Source organism: Musca domestica, unplaced genomic scaffold (assembly GCF_030504385.1).
Source record: "Musca domestica strain aabys unplaced genomic scaffold, Musca_domestica.polishedcontigs.V.1.1 33, whole genome shotgun sequence".
Taxonomy (NCBI): Eukaryota; Metazoa; Arthropoda; class Insecta; order Diptera; family Muscidae; genus Musca; species Musca domestica.
Window position 1 is genome coordinate 8,227,539 of NW_026712312.1, and position 16,956 is coordinate 8,244,494.

Consider the following 16,956-nt stretch of genomic DNA (forward strand, 5'->3'; position numbering starts at 1 on the left):
GTTGTATTTCTGTGGTTTGAATAGATTTCTCACCCGAAGGGCCGGCCATCTCTATTCCCAGGAAGAGAAATCAAAGTGAAAAAGTGAAATTGCGTGAATTAAAACAAATAAAAACAAAACAACAGATTCCAACTGTAATTTTCAAATTTTATGATTCTAATGACTGTTTGTTTCAAACAAACACCGGCATGAACGCACCGTGTGAGAGAGATGGAGGGGAGAGAGAGACGCTGGCACACAAATAAACACCTAGAAATGCGAGAAATTAACCAGAAATTGTTAGAATCGGTCAGTGGCTTTTTTGTTGTTGTCGGAAAACAAAGTTTGTAAATGTTTTTGTTTGGTTTTTTGGTGGGGGGTTGGTTGGTTGGTTTAACTGACCAACAGCTATCGTGCTATCATGGTGCACGAACAGAACATCTAGCCGGCAAACCAACAGTGTTGCCATTTAACGATTTTCCCCATGAAAATGTGGGCTCATGGCACGACTCTTTAAGTCATTTTTTGAGTTATCGCCAAAAAAAGTTCTGCAATTCACAAGTGTATTTTCTTTGTTCTTTTGAAGGAAAAAAAATGCAAATTCGGAAATTATTTTTCTTTTACCTAATTTTTGTATTTCAATAAAATATAAAAGAATCCCCCAATTGGTTCATATCTCTATCAAGCCTTGATGAGGTTAGTCTAGATTTCTTGGTAGGGACGTCGTCGGTTTTGCCGACAGATGTGTACCCTCAGCTATGATAGCTTATGAGGTACCAGAAATAGTGGACCAAAGTATTCCACATCATCTAAAATTGATAAAAAAAAATTTCAAGAAAATCAGACATCTATTACAATTTTTTGGGATAATTATTAATTATAAATTTAACCTACTATGGGGGAGATACGAGAAAGTGTGACCCGAGGTACCAGAAGGGGTAGGCCGATATATATCATCTTCACATCTTCACTTCGCATTATACGTAAAATTTTGAAGAGAATCAGATGCATAATTCCCATTTTGTAAGAGTCATAAATATTCAAAATTTTGACCAGGTATGGGAAAGGTACCAGATATATCCCATATTTGGGATGTGCCGAGTTTGAAAATAATCGGATGCTTTTTCTGCGTTTTATAAGCTTCATGGTTATACAAAATTGCGACCCATTGTGGGGGAGGTACCAGAAGTAGATCGATATCAATACCAGAGCTTGTGTTAATATAAATACTGGGATGTGTGAAATTTTCGGACAATCGGATTTTTATTTCGAATTTTATGACAGGTATTTCTATTTAAAATTTTGACCCGTTGTGGGGGAAATACTAGAAGAAATGGTCCGATCTCTACCGTCTTTATAACAAATCTTGTGTTGATGGAAATATTGAGATGAGACAAGTCTGAATGGAATCGGATGTTAATTTTGCGTTTTATAAGATTCATGGATATTCAACATTTCGACTCTTTGTGTGTTGGAGGTACCAGAAGAAGTTGTCCGATATATTCCATCTTCACACCAGACCTTGGATTAATAAAAATATTGTGATATATCTAATTTTAAGACAACCGGACTCTGACCTCACATTTTATAAGTGTTATAATTATTCGAAATGTTGACCCCTTATGGGGGAGGTACTTGTTGGACTGGACCGATATTGTCCATCTCCGAACTCAATCTAAGTTTGATAATAATATTACGACCAAGTTTGGACCAAATCGGATACTCCCTTCGATTTTTGGTCTTATCAAATGTTATATACCCTCTCTAGCCATATGTCGGAGGGTATAAAAACATACATACCATACATAACCCTGCCCCTTAAAACTACCGGCCGTCAGTTTTGTTTACCTTTTCCCCCGTGAGTTTTCACTACTTTTTTGGGTGCCTCGCACACACACACACTCTCACATTGACAGAATCAAGTCAGGTTGGAGCTTTGATCCACATGGAATGTGGTTGTTGCTGCTGCTTCTGCTGCAACAACAGCGGAAAGATGACAGTAAAAAATTGCCTAGAAAAAGAATCTTTTCGATCTCCAAGCCATAGGCCGCTCTCCGAAATGTCATCAACTGGTCGGTTGGCATTGATAGCAGCATGGCAGCAGCTGGCAGGCAGGCATGCAGGCTGACTGGCCAGGTTGTTAAATCATAAATTCATTTCGTTGCATATCTGTCTGTCCGTCCCTTCGACTGTCTACCTTTCGGTTGCTTGCCTTTTAGTTGAACTATCCATCTCTCGGTGTGTCTGACATAGCCAACCAACCGTCCAACCAACCAGTCAGCCGACACAATGCAAGAGTTTTTCCAATGTAAATCGGTAATCGTTCATGGTTGGAGTCTTTTTTCTTTTTAGCTGGCCAAACAGCAATGCATGGCTGGAGTCATCTTCGATGCTGCTGTGTTCTTGTTGTTGTTGCTGCTTTGTGTGCACTAGCTGTGTGCATAAGACGACCATCAACTTGCTTAAGGCCATTTGCTATTATTCGGATTCGTATTGGGGTCCGGTTTACAGCTCATGGTACGATGTCACTTTGGCTGGCTACCCATCGAATATCCCCTCACCCATTCCGCTCTTAGTTTTGTGTTTTTGTTGACCAACAAAAACAACAAAAACGACAACATCAGCAGCAGCAGAAGGCAACTTCAGTAATCAAATGCATGATGATTGTCATCATGCTCCTGAGGGCATAAATAATGCTCTGGCAAAATGTTTTCCATAAGAGCAGCAGCAAAACTGACATCGGTCTCGAGCATCATCTTCTGCAGCAAATGCTGGATGCTGTTTGGAAAATGGAAGCAGATTTAACATTCCAGATAAAAATAAGTTACAATTGTCTTTCATTCTGTTTGTGGAGTGGCGAAGGGTTGGGTGGGGGGTACCGGGAGTAAGCGTTTTAACAAACTACTTTGATAATTCGTTGGTAATCTCTTTGGCTGGAGGTAAAACTTGGCATATCCTCAAAATGTTGAAAATAATTAAATAAATGGCGTGACAATTTAATTTGTCACTTTTCATCAAAGTGACAAGTGATGGTCGGTCTCCGGAGAGGAAGTGATTTTTCGTTTGGGGGGGAACAAATGGCTATAAGAACTAGGGGTCTGCGGAGAAATTGAGATTTGAATATTGGAGGAGATTTTAGAACCTTTTAGTAGTATTTTGTATTATTTGTAACGTATACTGATTTAATGCGGTAATCGCGGATCATCTCGTTAATTTCCATGTTTATAAGACTCGCAATTCTGGCGCCACCGCATTAAACGTTCAAAAATGAATTTTAAAACCTTCGTTGCATTTAGCAGTGTAAACCCTAGGGTCTTTCAAAAGATTCTAAATTACCTATACTGCGAAACCATAGTAAATTCTTAAAGTAAAAGTGTAACCCTGGGTTTGCAAAAGACAGTCCCGTTTATTTCATGTATTATTTGTCAAAAACAATAAACTTTGTCTCAGAAACGTAATCGTCCAGATAAAATTATGAATCAGTGTTCCATCGATATATAAGGTGGAAGGATATCCAACTACCCAGATCCTGGCTACGTCGGGAATTGTTATACCCTCCACCATAGTATAGTCCTCATATAACGGTACCTCCCGATATTCAGTATTTTGAAGATTTTAGCGACATTATTCAACGGAATTGTTTCAAATTTGGTATTTGAAGTTCGTAATGTATACTGCAGCCTATGACAGAACATTGTCTGTGCAAGTCTAGGTCTTCGTATAGCTCTCATATAACGGTACCTCCCGATATTCGGTATTTTGATGATTTTAGAGACATTATTCACCGGAAATGTTTTAAATTTGGTATTTGAAGTTCGTAATCGATACTACAGCCTATGACAGAACATTGTCTGTGCAGGTCAATGTCTTCGTAGAGCCATGAAAAAAATGAACCTCGTAGGACACAATAGGACCATCTATAACACTTAGGGTGCATGAGAGAGCTAAGTTATTGGTCAAAAGACCTAAGTTGTTATCGCGAGAAAATTCAACATACCAATCAATTGGGCGCCAAACAGCAAAGGGCAAAATATACTAAATTAACACCTGCTTTTCATTGGGCGCCACTTTTTGCCTACGAACAAGCTCGAGCTCTTTCTTATAGGTTTTTAATAAATATCAGTGCCTCTTGCCAACAAAAAAACATGTTGGGACATTACTCCAAGTGCTTGGAATTTGTGGTAGGAATTTAGTCAGTGTGCCTGTGGACATTGTGGACTCACATTTTACGGAAGCCATGCTGATGTTTCGCAACTGATCCAAATTTTTAGCTTCGTTATTATTATTACCTTCGTACTATTTATGTAGCTTGACAGTGACGGGAGCCCCCTTCTAATTTTGCACACAACGGGAATTGAGTGGTCCCTCGAAATGATTACTTTTGTGCTCAGTTCTTTTCGTTGGGCGCCAATTGATGGCGATTTTCAAGAAAACATTGGATCGATCTTTCAACATACGAAAAGTTTCAAAGCAGTCGTCCTCCGACACATTATTACGTATTGTTTTAGTAACTCTAAGAAAATCCCATGTCGATTTTTTAAATTATGCAAATGTTTTTTTAAAAAATCCATTGTCCATATGAACTTAATGAACTAGGTAAAGTACAGAAAATCTAGATTGAGGTTAAATGACACTGTCTTCTTAATTCTAATAATCATTATGGAATTTTTTTGTTTTCAAAATTGTTTTTTTTTTGCCAAAATATCTACCTCCCGACTGACTGAGTCTGCCACTCGTCTTGAAACTTCCTTTCACAGGGTTAAGAGAGATATCATGTAATTTGGCCTAAACACTTCTGCATCAATTGACAGTAATCTTGAGCTCTTTCTATCATAAAATCGTAAAATCGAACAGTAAGCGAGTAGGTCCAACTCCTTTCGTTGGGCGCCAATTGATGGCGATTTCCGGAAAGCATAGCATAAAGTTCTGATCTCCGTTGACATATCTTATTACATATTTGTTGTTGGAACCCAAAAAATCCCCATGATATAGTTAAAAAGATAACGTAGTGCAATCACGTGTTATTTTTTTTTAAATTATGTATACATTTGACCATCCTAATTCTGTCAACACAAATCAGAGATGGGAACCTGTTTTTTATGAACTTAATTTGACAAGGTCAAAGAGTCAAACATTTTCATAAACCGTAGAATCGAACAGCTTATTACGTTGGGCGCCAATTAATAGCGATTTCCTTTTCAATTCTTCAGAAAGAGACAATAATTTGGAACTTTATATATCATATACACACCGATCGAAATACCCGTCTTCGCCCATATTCAGGACGTTCTATTAAATATATTTGATTATAAACTTTAATTTTCCCATATAAAGGGTCTTATTAGAATATAATTAATGTAGTCCCTAATGAGTCATTTTAAGTGTTTTTTTACAAGCATTTTCCTTACCGACGATTACATTTGCCCAGCACTGTGATGGGAAGAGTAATCGATAGTGGAAGTCAAAGTTACTTCGAAACGCGAGAGTCATATAGAGAAATACACAAAAGAAGTGTCAAACAAAAACACAACACAACTCACTGGAAGTCTTCGCGAGAGGGTGGAAGAGAGTTCTGTTGGAATGTCCGTCGCAATTTACTCTCAGAACATGTTGTCTATCTTTGTTGCACACCAACGAAAGTATCTGCGAGATACAATTTTTGGTATTAATTCAATGGACTATTGAACTTACCACTCCAACAGAGGAGAGTTCCGGAGAGAGAGAGAGAGAGAGATAACACAGAGAGAAGAGAGCGAGAGAGCACTTGAATTTACCGCGAGCGACACCACGGCTGAGGCAAATACAAATTTGAATTTCTTGCACTCATCAGATACTCAGATACTAGTAGACATTGAAACATTGAACTTAGACAGCGGCAACCTTAATAGCACGGCAAGCGACTAACTCATCAAACCGTATCAGTTCAGCTCAACAAAAAAAATAGAAAGAAAACACACATACAATCAGTTTCCAGAAGAAATGCAAAATAAAATCATTGAATAATTGTGAAAAAAAAAAATACTTTGATTTTGTGTGAAATAAAAGTGTATAGATTGAAATTTCCATTAAAGAAAGAAAAAAAATAATACAGGCCGCCTAAGGACAATCGGAGAGAAAGAAAAAAATAGAATTTTGTGTGTCAAAGAACAAAGAAGTGAAAATGTTTTCAGTTTTGCAAAATTACTAAGCAAAGACCAGCGTTTGGCATCATCTTCGCTTTTCCTGCCAATTTGAAATTTGGCCAATTCAGTTCAATTTTTGTGTAATTTCGAAGCGAGGAAAATTTTTCAGTTTTCCGACCGTGCAATGTATATGTACCAAGCAGTGAATGTGTGTTTGTTCGCGTGTGTGTGTAAGCGAGTGTGAAAAAATAAATAAATGCAAAATTTTGTGTACCCTTAAAAAACCCCTGGTGCGCGCTGCCCTCCCTATGGCCAACAACGACTACAACGGCAGCAGCAACAACAACAACAGCAACACCAACAACGGCACGCCAACCATAACGAAAAGTAAACGAAACGAACGACGGGATTCTGGCTTCCTTCTCATCGAAAACTCGGGTTAATTGAAGAAGAAATCAAATGAAATCCGAAACAAAGAGAGCCGAATTGAAATGCAATTTCTGTTTGTAAATTAAAGTGAAATTGAAATTCTCAAAATTTAATTTGTGTGTGAAAAAGTGCAAAGAAATCAAATCAGAAACAAAATAAAAATCGAAAACCCAAAGAAAAACAAGTTGTGATGGGGAAATTTGTATCTTTGAATTGTATCTAAACCTATTTTGCTGGCACATACAAATGAAACAATTCTCATGTCACGGTTTAATTGGATGAAGTTGAATTGAGAGCAGCAGTGGCAACAACAACGCCAACAACAAGAACACAGCTAACAAAAACAAACGCGCGGCCTTTCAAGTATTCCTGTGGTTTCGGGCTTCGTTGTACTTCATAAAGACAGGCAGGCAGGCAGGCATCCAACCTTTCATCCATCTGTCCCGACAGAACACAAAATACACCACACGGAGAGAGAGAGAGAGAGTACGGGAGAGAGAACCAAACTGGAAATAAAATAAACCTTCCTCTGAGAGTTGAATGCGTACTGGTTCGCTCCAGAGAGCGGCGCAGCATACCACCCAATAATAACAACAGCAACAACATCCATCATCATCACCATCGTCGTCAGCAGCCGCAGCATTTGCAAAAGGGAAACACCTTGCCTTTTGTCGGCTGTTGGCCACTACAACACTCCGCCAGTACTGCTGCAAAAGGCCAAAACACACAGCCAGCCAGTCAAGTTATCCAGCCAGCCATTCAGTTGGCCATCCAACCCAGAGGACGGCAAACAAAACGAAACAAAAAAACTAAGAAATTCTCAAAACTTATTGGAATTCAGTGCGGATTCTATTTGAGACGCGTTTTAACCGTGGCAACGCAGGAAAACAAAATCGGTCGTTTGATCTATGAAAATTAACAGTTCCATGTTCGGAATTTTCAAGTTTTGTACTGGATTCGTTTGTTCTTCCTCTTCAGGAGATTTTTCATGTTTCAAAATTTGCCAATGATTGCCGAGGAGCAGTTTTCATTGAGTATGGATTCTCAGCAGCAGCAGCCACAACAGCAGCAACAACAACAACGAGTAAGTATATACCTTATCCTTGTAGACAGACGGTCCTGTAAACCAGTGTTGTAAAGTGTTGCAAATACGATGTTGCCGATTTTGAGCAACCAATACCCAAAAATTCTGATTTGATTCATAGTTACACTCTGTCCGCACTCACACTCACACTCACACAATGTTTAAATGCGTGTGCGTAAGTGTCCTTGCCTGGCCTCGTACTTTGCATTATCGTTATGTTCATCGTTCGTCAAGTATTATGTTTAAACAATTATTTCTTATCTGGCATCTGCTGTGTGACGAAGAGCATGAATTTTAGCCTGACTTGAATGGGATAGGATAGGACAGGGCTGGCCAGTTGAGGATAGAAGAGGGTTGCGGGGTGCTAAGGTGTGGGGTGGGTTCGTTGTTCCTTTTTTCAATTTTTTTTGCTCTCTCTCTGCATGTGTTAAAGGGATAATAAATGTGGTAAGTGGGAGTGGAATTTGAAATTTTATTTGCCAAGAGTTTTCTCGGTTGCCGTTTCAAATTGGATAATTGACGAACACAAAAAAAAAAAGAAAACAAAACATTTGTTGTTGAAATTAAACAAAAGATGTGGACAAAGTGGAAATGACCGTCACAGAATTGAATTGATGGAGGAAAATATTTCTGGAGGACTGGTTGAATATATGTTTTGGAAAAAAAAAATCGACGAACGAGGGGAACCTCCAAAAAAACCGTATAAAGGATTTATATAGGCCACATTTAGGGCCAGAAAATATGATTTTCACAATCCGAAAGTAGATCTTTAGAAATTCACGCTTTAGACAAAAATCTATATGGAAGAAGTAAAATAGTACCAGTTGGTTTTGCAGACAGATGTATTCGACCAGCCTTTAGTTAGGATTATTTAAACTCTTGACCCTTTATGGGGGAGGTTCCGAAGCAGTTGGCCAACATAGACCAATTCGTATCTGACCTAAGACTTATATAAATATTAAAAAGTGCCAGATTTGGACTATATCGACTACTTCTAATACTTGATATGTGGAATTTTTTGGAAAATGTGGAAAAAATGCGTGAGGTAACAGATATATCGTAGCGAAGTATTCCATTAGTATGTGCAAAATTTCAAGGAAATCTAACATTTATATCCAATTTTATGCGAAATTATAAATTTCGATTAATACATATTCATATAAGCTTTCTGGTTAAGAGAAATATTAAGTTATAGCAAGTTGCAAAGAATCACCTACTTGTTTCACAAGTTATGACAGATAAAAGTATTGAAAATGGTGACCCTTTGTGGATGAGGTGCCAGAAGGGGTTCGCAGGTATATATCGTCTTCACAACAGTTCTTGCGTTAGCAAAAATATTTGGATTTGTGAAATTTGAAGAGAGTTGGATGCTTATCTCGCTATCTTTTGCCGTTTTATTTTTCAAAAATCTTGAACCCTATGTGGGGGAGGTAACAGAAGAGATTGTCTCATCTCTACCATTTTTATAACAGATCTTGTGTTGATGGACATATTGAGATTTGGTACATCCAATCTCTGAATGGAATCTCATGTAAATTTCGTGTTTTATGAGCTTCATGAATGTTCAAAATTGTTACCCTTTGTGGGGGAGGTACCAGAAGGAGTGGACAGATATATTCCATCTTCACACTAGACCTTGGGTTAATAAAAATATTGTAATTTGAAGACAATCGGACACTTACATCACACTTATCATTCAAAATTTTGACAATTTGTGGGGGAGGTACTTGATGGAGTGTACCGATATTTTCCATTTTCGCACCTGACCTAGCATTCGCAAAGTTGGAGCAAAAGTGGATTATCCTTTAAATTTTTTTCTTTGAAAATGTTGACACTTTTTGGGGGATGCACCCAAAGTTTGACAGTAATGTGTAACTCCTTCGAGAGGTATCATGCGCACCAGCCAGCCATACAGACGGACGGATGGACATCGCTAGATCGACTCCAAATGTCCTGAAACGGATTTGGTTCAAAGAGACCTAGATACTAACAACGTTATTTCGATGAGGTACATTTTGGCCATATCAAACGATACATACCCTCTCTAGGCTGAGGATATAAAAATCGCCATAGAATTTCCCTATTCCAAATTGTGACCACTAAAATTTACTACAACGGGGTAAACTGATACCATGATAAAAAAGTACATTTTTACCAAATGATTAAAATTCCTAAATCATTGGGTTACCGTTACATGGGCTTTAACAAAAATCCTTTCTAAAGCTTGATCATTTTTTCTACCCGTTGTTAGCCAAAAATAACAAATTTACTAAGTTGTGACCTTAACAACACCAACCAATCGTTATATTGGTGCTATCCCCAAAATGGAGCTAAATATAATATTTTTTCCAATCGATCGGTTTTATATTAAAACGGGGAAAAATATTCTCAAGAAAAACGAGACTCGATAATGTCATTTTTTCCTCAGTTTTGAGTGGAAATTGTATGAAGACCTTGGAAATATAGCAGGCACCCATAAGTCCTGTAGTGTACCTGTCTTGCAAATTTTCTGAAATGCCAAATTGCAAATACTTTGTTTGGAAAATTCGTCTGGAAATCCCAATATATATTGACAATCGGAAAATACTGTTATATAGGGTAATGTGCCGTAAATATTTCGGGGTCCAGATAAAAAAAATCCAATTTAAAATCCCCAATCCCAATCCAATCTGTGTATGTCTCTGAATAGTGTATTCACATTTTATTGCTATGAAGGAAATTAATGCGGAAATTGAAATTGCAGTCCATTTGTTCGAAAATTACGAGTGAGCGTTATATGCAGTGGACGCATAGTGGAATTTTTCCGGAGGAAGTATTTACCAAAAAGAGAATTTGCATTGAAAAATCGGAGAGTGCCTAAATTTGAAATTTCAGAGCGAGATTTTTCTCACAGAAAAGCAGCTACTACTTCCAAGAGATTTAGTGACTGAAGCCTCATATATTATTGTTGTGTAGGGAGATAATGCGAAAATTCAAATTGGAGCTCATTTGTTTGAAAACTATAACTGAAACTCTTAAAATATCCCATATTAGAAGGTACTGTTATATGTAGTTGACCCATAGGGGGAATTTTCTGTAGTCAGTGTTTGTATATTTTGTTAAAAATTGAATCTCAAAATTATAGCTAATACATTGAATATCTTTGAAATACTTAAAAACGGAATGTAGTATTTTAAGAGTGCTATACCAAACAGAGGTCTTGTATTGAGACATAGAAGAGAGCTTATATTTTAAAGTTCAGAGCGAGATTATTCTCACTGAGAACCAATTACTACTTCGAAGAGATTTAGTGGCTCATGGTCAAAAAATTAAAAAAAATTCAAGATTTGAAAGTTCAGATGGAGATTTTTCTCACTGAGAACCAGCTACTGCTTTGAAGGGATTTAGTGGCAGAAGCCTTAATAAAATTTCGAAAATTGGGAGATTTATTCATATGAGAATTATATCCAACGTGGACCATGTTCAATAACAATCATTTGCTGCATACAAATAGTATTGATTTTGGCCTGATTTCAAGAAAGAGTCAGAGAGACCGCAATACAAACATACATTTTGGTGTAACAGACGAATATTTCGCGATGGCTTATTCCTCTTCTTTCCAAAAAAATCTCATTACCAAATAATTGATTTTTAAATACATTTTGGTATCGGGAACTTACAAACCAGCCAAACAATACATTATTTTTTTTACCCTCCATATATTAGCTTTGACATTCCGTTTGTAACTCCTCGAAATATTCATAAAATTCTAAGACGATCTATTCCGTCTGTCTGTTTTTCGTATAGCCTCCATATAACGGCACCTCCTGATATTCGGTATTTTGATGATTTTAGCGACATTATCCACCGGAATTGTTTCAAATTTGGTATTTGAGATTTGATTTCAAATTTGGTGTTTGAAGTTAATACTACAGCCTAAGACAGAAAATTATCTGTGCAGGTCCACGTCTTCGTATAGCCCCTATATAATGGTACCTCCCTATTGGTATTTTGGTAATTGTAGCTAAATTATTAACCGATTTTTTTTCAAGTTTCGCATTTGAATATTGTAATGGCTCATGACAAAACTTGCCTATGCAGGTCCACGTCGTCGTATAGACCCTAATATAACGGCTACATTCGGTATTTCTAAGATTCTAATAGAATTTTTAACGGATTTTATTTTTTTGAAAATTGCCAAATTAGTTTCAAATGGTGGAGGGTATTCAAAGTTCCGCCCGGCCATACAGCTTTTTTACTTGTTTTTTTTTTACTCGATTTGATATTCTTTAAATAATTTTGTACCATTTTTTGGCCGTTAACAACAGAACACGATTTCTTCCAAACGCAAATTTATCATTTTGCGACTATTTTCACTAACTTAAAGACAATTTTCGTTAATTAACGAAATGTTGTTTATTTCTTCAAAGTTGAGAAAAAATACAATTTTCGTTTAAGATAAGTAAATAAAATTTGAATAAAACCCCAGTTCCTTTTTGGTGCCCGGAAAATCTGGCAAAATCTAACATTAGACTAGAGAACACAATAAAGAACTTAATTTGAAATCATATACTTAAATATATACTTCTCAAAATTGTTACCCCCACAAGAAACAATTTCATATTTAATAACACAAAAAAATCGTCCATTTCGTGATTGGAAAAGCCCAAAACGGCAACGTCACACACGGACTCTCCTCGGTTTTATACGCTGCAGTTAATCATGAGAAAGAGAGAGAGTGTGTCGGAGAGCAAGTATACTCTCAAAAGCATTTCCTTTTCCTCACTTCCAAACAAAAAAAAAATATTTCCAGTCATTCACAAAAAGACGAGGACTGCACAACATTTTGCCAAAAAAGGATAATAAGGAACAACAAAAAACTGCTACTCATTTTTTGGACACGAATCTCTTTTGCTGCTCTGCTCTCATCGGCGATGATTTTATTTTTGTCTCGACGTTTTTGTTCTTTTTTCCTTCACTGTCACACACAGTGTGTGTGTGTGTGTATTATTGCCTGTCTCCCTCCTCGTCCTCCTTTTTGGGTCTTTTTCAAAATTTGAAAGTTGAATTCAATGTTGGTTTTATTTAAATATTTAATGGCTATTTTTTTTTTTTTTGGGAAAACTGTTTAACTTTCTAGGGGCCTGGACTAACAAAATTAAAAATTTTAATAAACCAACAGAGCACAGCAGTGGCCGAAGTGGAGTGGAGTAGAGTCGCTGCCGAGTAGTTGACAGTTTCTCGAAATGAGGTCGTTTGAATAAGAGTTGCTGTTGATGTTGTTGTACTTTTTTATTCTTCTGCTCCTTCTTTCCCTTTAATTTTTGCAACATTCACCCACACACACAAACACAGGTTGGGCCTGGGTATCACCATTATTACCACCTTTACCACCATCATCACCATAAAACATCATCTTTCCATCCATCCACCCAGCCAGCCAGCCGCAGCGGCAGCACACATCCCGAACTATGCCTGCCGTGAACTTTTTATGTTGTTGACTCATGGCTCAAGGATACATTTTATTAAAAATCCTTTTTTACACACAGTCAGCCAGCCATCAGTTGTTCTCCTTCCCCACCCATTCCCCCTCCTCTCTCCCCGCCCTGCAACACACAACTTAAGTTTATATAAACTGTGTTTTTTATTTCTTCGTTTCTTGTTCTTGCCACTTGCTGGGTGTAGGAGGAAGGGGAGTAGTGGTAGTGGTAGGTTGGGTTGAGGGCGGTTGCAGAGACCTGTTTAATTTTGTAGTGTAAACTTGACTATGACAATATGAAACTTGTAGGTTATACTCATGGCCTGGTTCATGTTACACAAAAACTTTTCTAAATCCTTGCCAAAGGCGATTTTTTAATTTCTACATAATTTTAATAATAATGTTGAACAAAAAATAGAAAAAGAAAAAAAAAAAAACAGAAGGGAAAAAGATGAAGAAAACAGAATTATGGCATTTGACATTAATCTCGGTTTGGTGCAAACGCCGAGAGTTCACCTGCAAAGGGTTAGAAATTAGTTAAATCGGGAATAGGGGAGCTGTTGTTGTGGGTTTTTAAAGTTTTAAAGTAAATAAAGCGAAATGACGTAGTAGCCATTTTCGTTTACTCCTTGGGATAAAAGGTTAATGGAATGTTTTCTTTAAATAATAATCATAAAATTATAATTATGATTTTGGGAACTTCTAATAAAAAAAAAAAAAAAAAAAATAAATAAATAAATAAATAATAAGTTAAAGGTTTAGCCGACAGGTGTATACCCCCAGCCTTGATTTATGATTATTGTAACTGTTGACCCTTTATGTGGGAGGTTACGAAGTAGTTGGGAAATATTGTCCAATTCGTATCTGACCTAAGTCTGATACAAATATCACAACGTGCCATATTTGGACTATATTGTCTACTAAATCATAAATTCCCATTAATTACATATTCATATCAGATTTCTGGCTAAGGGAAATATTTAGATATAGCATGTTGTATAGAATCGCCGACTTGTTTCACAATTATGACATATATAAGTATTGGAAATTGTGACCCTTTGTGGTTGAGGTACCAGAACGGGTTGACAGATATCTATCATCTTCACAACAACATTTTAAAGAGAGTTGGATGCTTACCTGGCCTTTTTGAGCGTTTTGTTTTTCAAAACGTTGACCCTTTGTGGGGGGAAGTATCAGAACGAATGGTCCGATCTCTACCATCTTTATAACAGATCTTGTGCTGATAGAAATATTGAGATGTGTCAAATTTGAATGGAATCGGATGTTGATTTCGTGTGGGGGTGGAAAATAGTGGACCGATATATTCCATCTTCACACCAGACCATGAGTGTGTAATATGAAGAGATCCGGGTGTCTATTTCGGATTTTTTGATCGTTTTGGTTATTCAAAACTTTGACCCTTTGTGTTGCAGGGACTAGAAGGAATGTGGTGGAGGTACTAGAAGAGATGTTGTGTTAACGAAAGTATTGAAATGTGTCTAGTCTAAATGGATCCGGATGTTGCCTTCGCGTTTTATGAGCTTCATGGATATTCAAAATGTTTACCCTTTGTGGGGGATTTGCTTGATGGAGTGGACCGATTTTATCCATTTTTGCACATGACGTCACAACTAGACGCAAATATTAGGATTTGCAAAGTTGCAGCAAAATCGATTTATCCTTTTTTCTGTGCAGAAAATATATTTTTTTTTTTGGAAAATTTCGACCTTTTGTGGGAGAGGACCGATATTGTCCATCTCCGAACTCGTTATAAGTTTGATACTCGCTTCGAGAGTTATCGTGCGCGCCAGCCAGTCAAACAGACAGACAGACATCGCTAGATCGATTCCAAATGTTCTGAAACGAATTTGGTCCAAAGAGACCTAGGATCGCTAGATCGTCTCCAAATGTCCTGAAACGGATTTGGTCCAAAGAAACCTAGGATCAAAACCCGTTATTTCGATGTGGGGCTTTTTTGCCGTATCAATTGATATATACCCACTTTAGCCATATGGCTGAGGTTATAATAAAAGAAACAAAAATACCCCATCGTTGACTCCAATGGGAGTTACAATTCTCCACCAAAATATTCCCCTTATCTCTTCTGCAACATTGGCGAGGACACCATTTAACAAAATGCACGGATTAAAGGAATCTCAATCCAAAAATATCAAAAAGTGTGGAGGAGGGGGAGCTTGTCGCCTCAATTAAGGTTACTTTGCCAAATAAAATTTCAAAAAGTCCATACACGTGTCTTGTATGGACTTTTTGAAATTTTATTTGGCAAAGTAACCTTAATAGAGGCGACAAGCTCCCCCTCCTCCACACTTTTTGATATTTTTTGGATTGAGATTCCTTGGAATCCGTGTATTTTGTTAAATGGTGTCCTCCTTTTTTTAACTCTACTTTCATAATCCACTGGATTTATGTTCGTAATTGTTGAAAAAATAATTTTGTCGCCCTGTGTTATTGAAGATTTTTATAATTCAGTGGAAAAATTCTTCTCTCCGATATCGAAAAAATTTCGATCGAAATTAATTTCTATATACTAATTTTAGTTTGAAAAAAACTTTTGTAGAAACAACTTGTGTTTACCTTCTAACTTTCAATATTTAGTCTTTTCTACAAAAAAATTCAATTTCATCAAGCTAAGACTGTATTGAACCCATTTCGATCGAAATTTAGTCTATGTCGACTAAGAGGATATTGGCCACAGAATTCAAGATATTAGTACTCTATTTAGTCCCACAAAAGAAATATTGCAATTTTGTCTTTTTCCTAAAAATTAATAATATCCCTCACCCCGATTTTTAATACTCCATACCCAATAAATCATCTATAATTTTAAAAGTTCTAACAAAGTTGACGTTCAAATAAACCAAAAACAAAAATTACTCTTTTATTTATAATTTATTACCACAAATAGAGCAATTAATTTTTATAAACATTTTAAGACCTAAAAGCTCGAGAGCTCTACAATGAATTATATTTCCCCTGGGTGGAGAAACGGAAAATCAACAAAATTTCTATTTTTAAAAGAACAAAGTACTTAATCTGGGTCTCATAAATTTCATTCGTCATAAAATTTTTAATAAAAGGAAGAGATGCCAAAATAAACTAAAAAAATAACACCTTTACCTTAATTTCAGTCAAGCAATTAAAATAATAATTATCTGGAAGATTGACTGGCTGGCTGACTGACTTCTTTTGCCAATAAGATGAAAATGTGTTATTTGTTTTGTTAATAAACCAGTAGTGCGGGGAGGGCACCCTCTCTTTGACAAAACCTGTTCTGAAAGTCATTCTTTACAGGTACACATATTTGTTTGTTGTTGGTGTTTTGTTTTTATTCGTTATTTATGTATTTGTTGTTTGGTATTCAAAACTTGACTGAATACAAAGTAATTTGGTTTTGATTAATTGCTTGTCATTTAGTCTTAAATATTTACGTAAATACGTATGTTTGTATGAGAGTATGTATGTTGGCATGTAGTAAAGATTTATTACAAGTAATAATATGTATTTCCATAAAAAAGAACAGCAGTTCATAAATTATGTTCCGAATACAATTTGTTTACAACATTTACTGGCATCATTACTTAATATTTTTTTTTTCAAAGCTGCCAGAGCAGATAAATGTTGTGACTAACACTCCAGGTGTAAATCCTAATAATAATATGATCTTTATACAGATGTCTTAACTAATATCAATATTGTAGATTATCCATCAAGAGGATGCGATGTTATTGAAGGCAACATAGAACTTGTGTTATTCAAGGGGAAATATAGGCATGACACATTGAAATTATTGATATGCCAATGAAATTCCATTTCAGATCATTAAGCTCGTCTCGAAAGAGAAATAAACACAAAATTCCATTTAG

General features: G+C 36.5%; 1 protein-coding gene across 3 annotated transcripts in view; it reads left to right on the plus strand.

Moving 5' to 3' along the window:
* Positions 1 to 5,777: 5,777 nt before the first annotated feature.
* The window catches only part of LOC101897530 (uncharacterized), a 135,631-nt gene continuing 124,452 nt past the window's right edge, over positions 5,778 to 16,956 (plus strand). For all 3 annotated transcript variants that reach the window (XM_059125447.1, XM_059125446.1, XM_059125449.1), the window contains exon 1: positions 5,778 to 7,614. In XM_059125447.1, the coding sequence (XP_058981430.1) occupies positions 7,519 to 7,614 (96 nt within the window). In that variant the 5' untranslated portion in view covers positions 5,778 to 7,518. The remainder of the gene's footprint in view (positions 7,615 to 16,956) is intronic.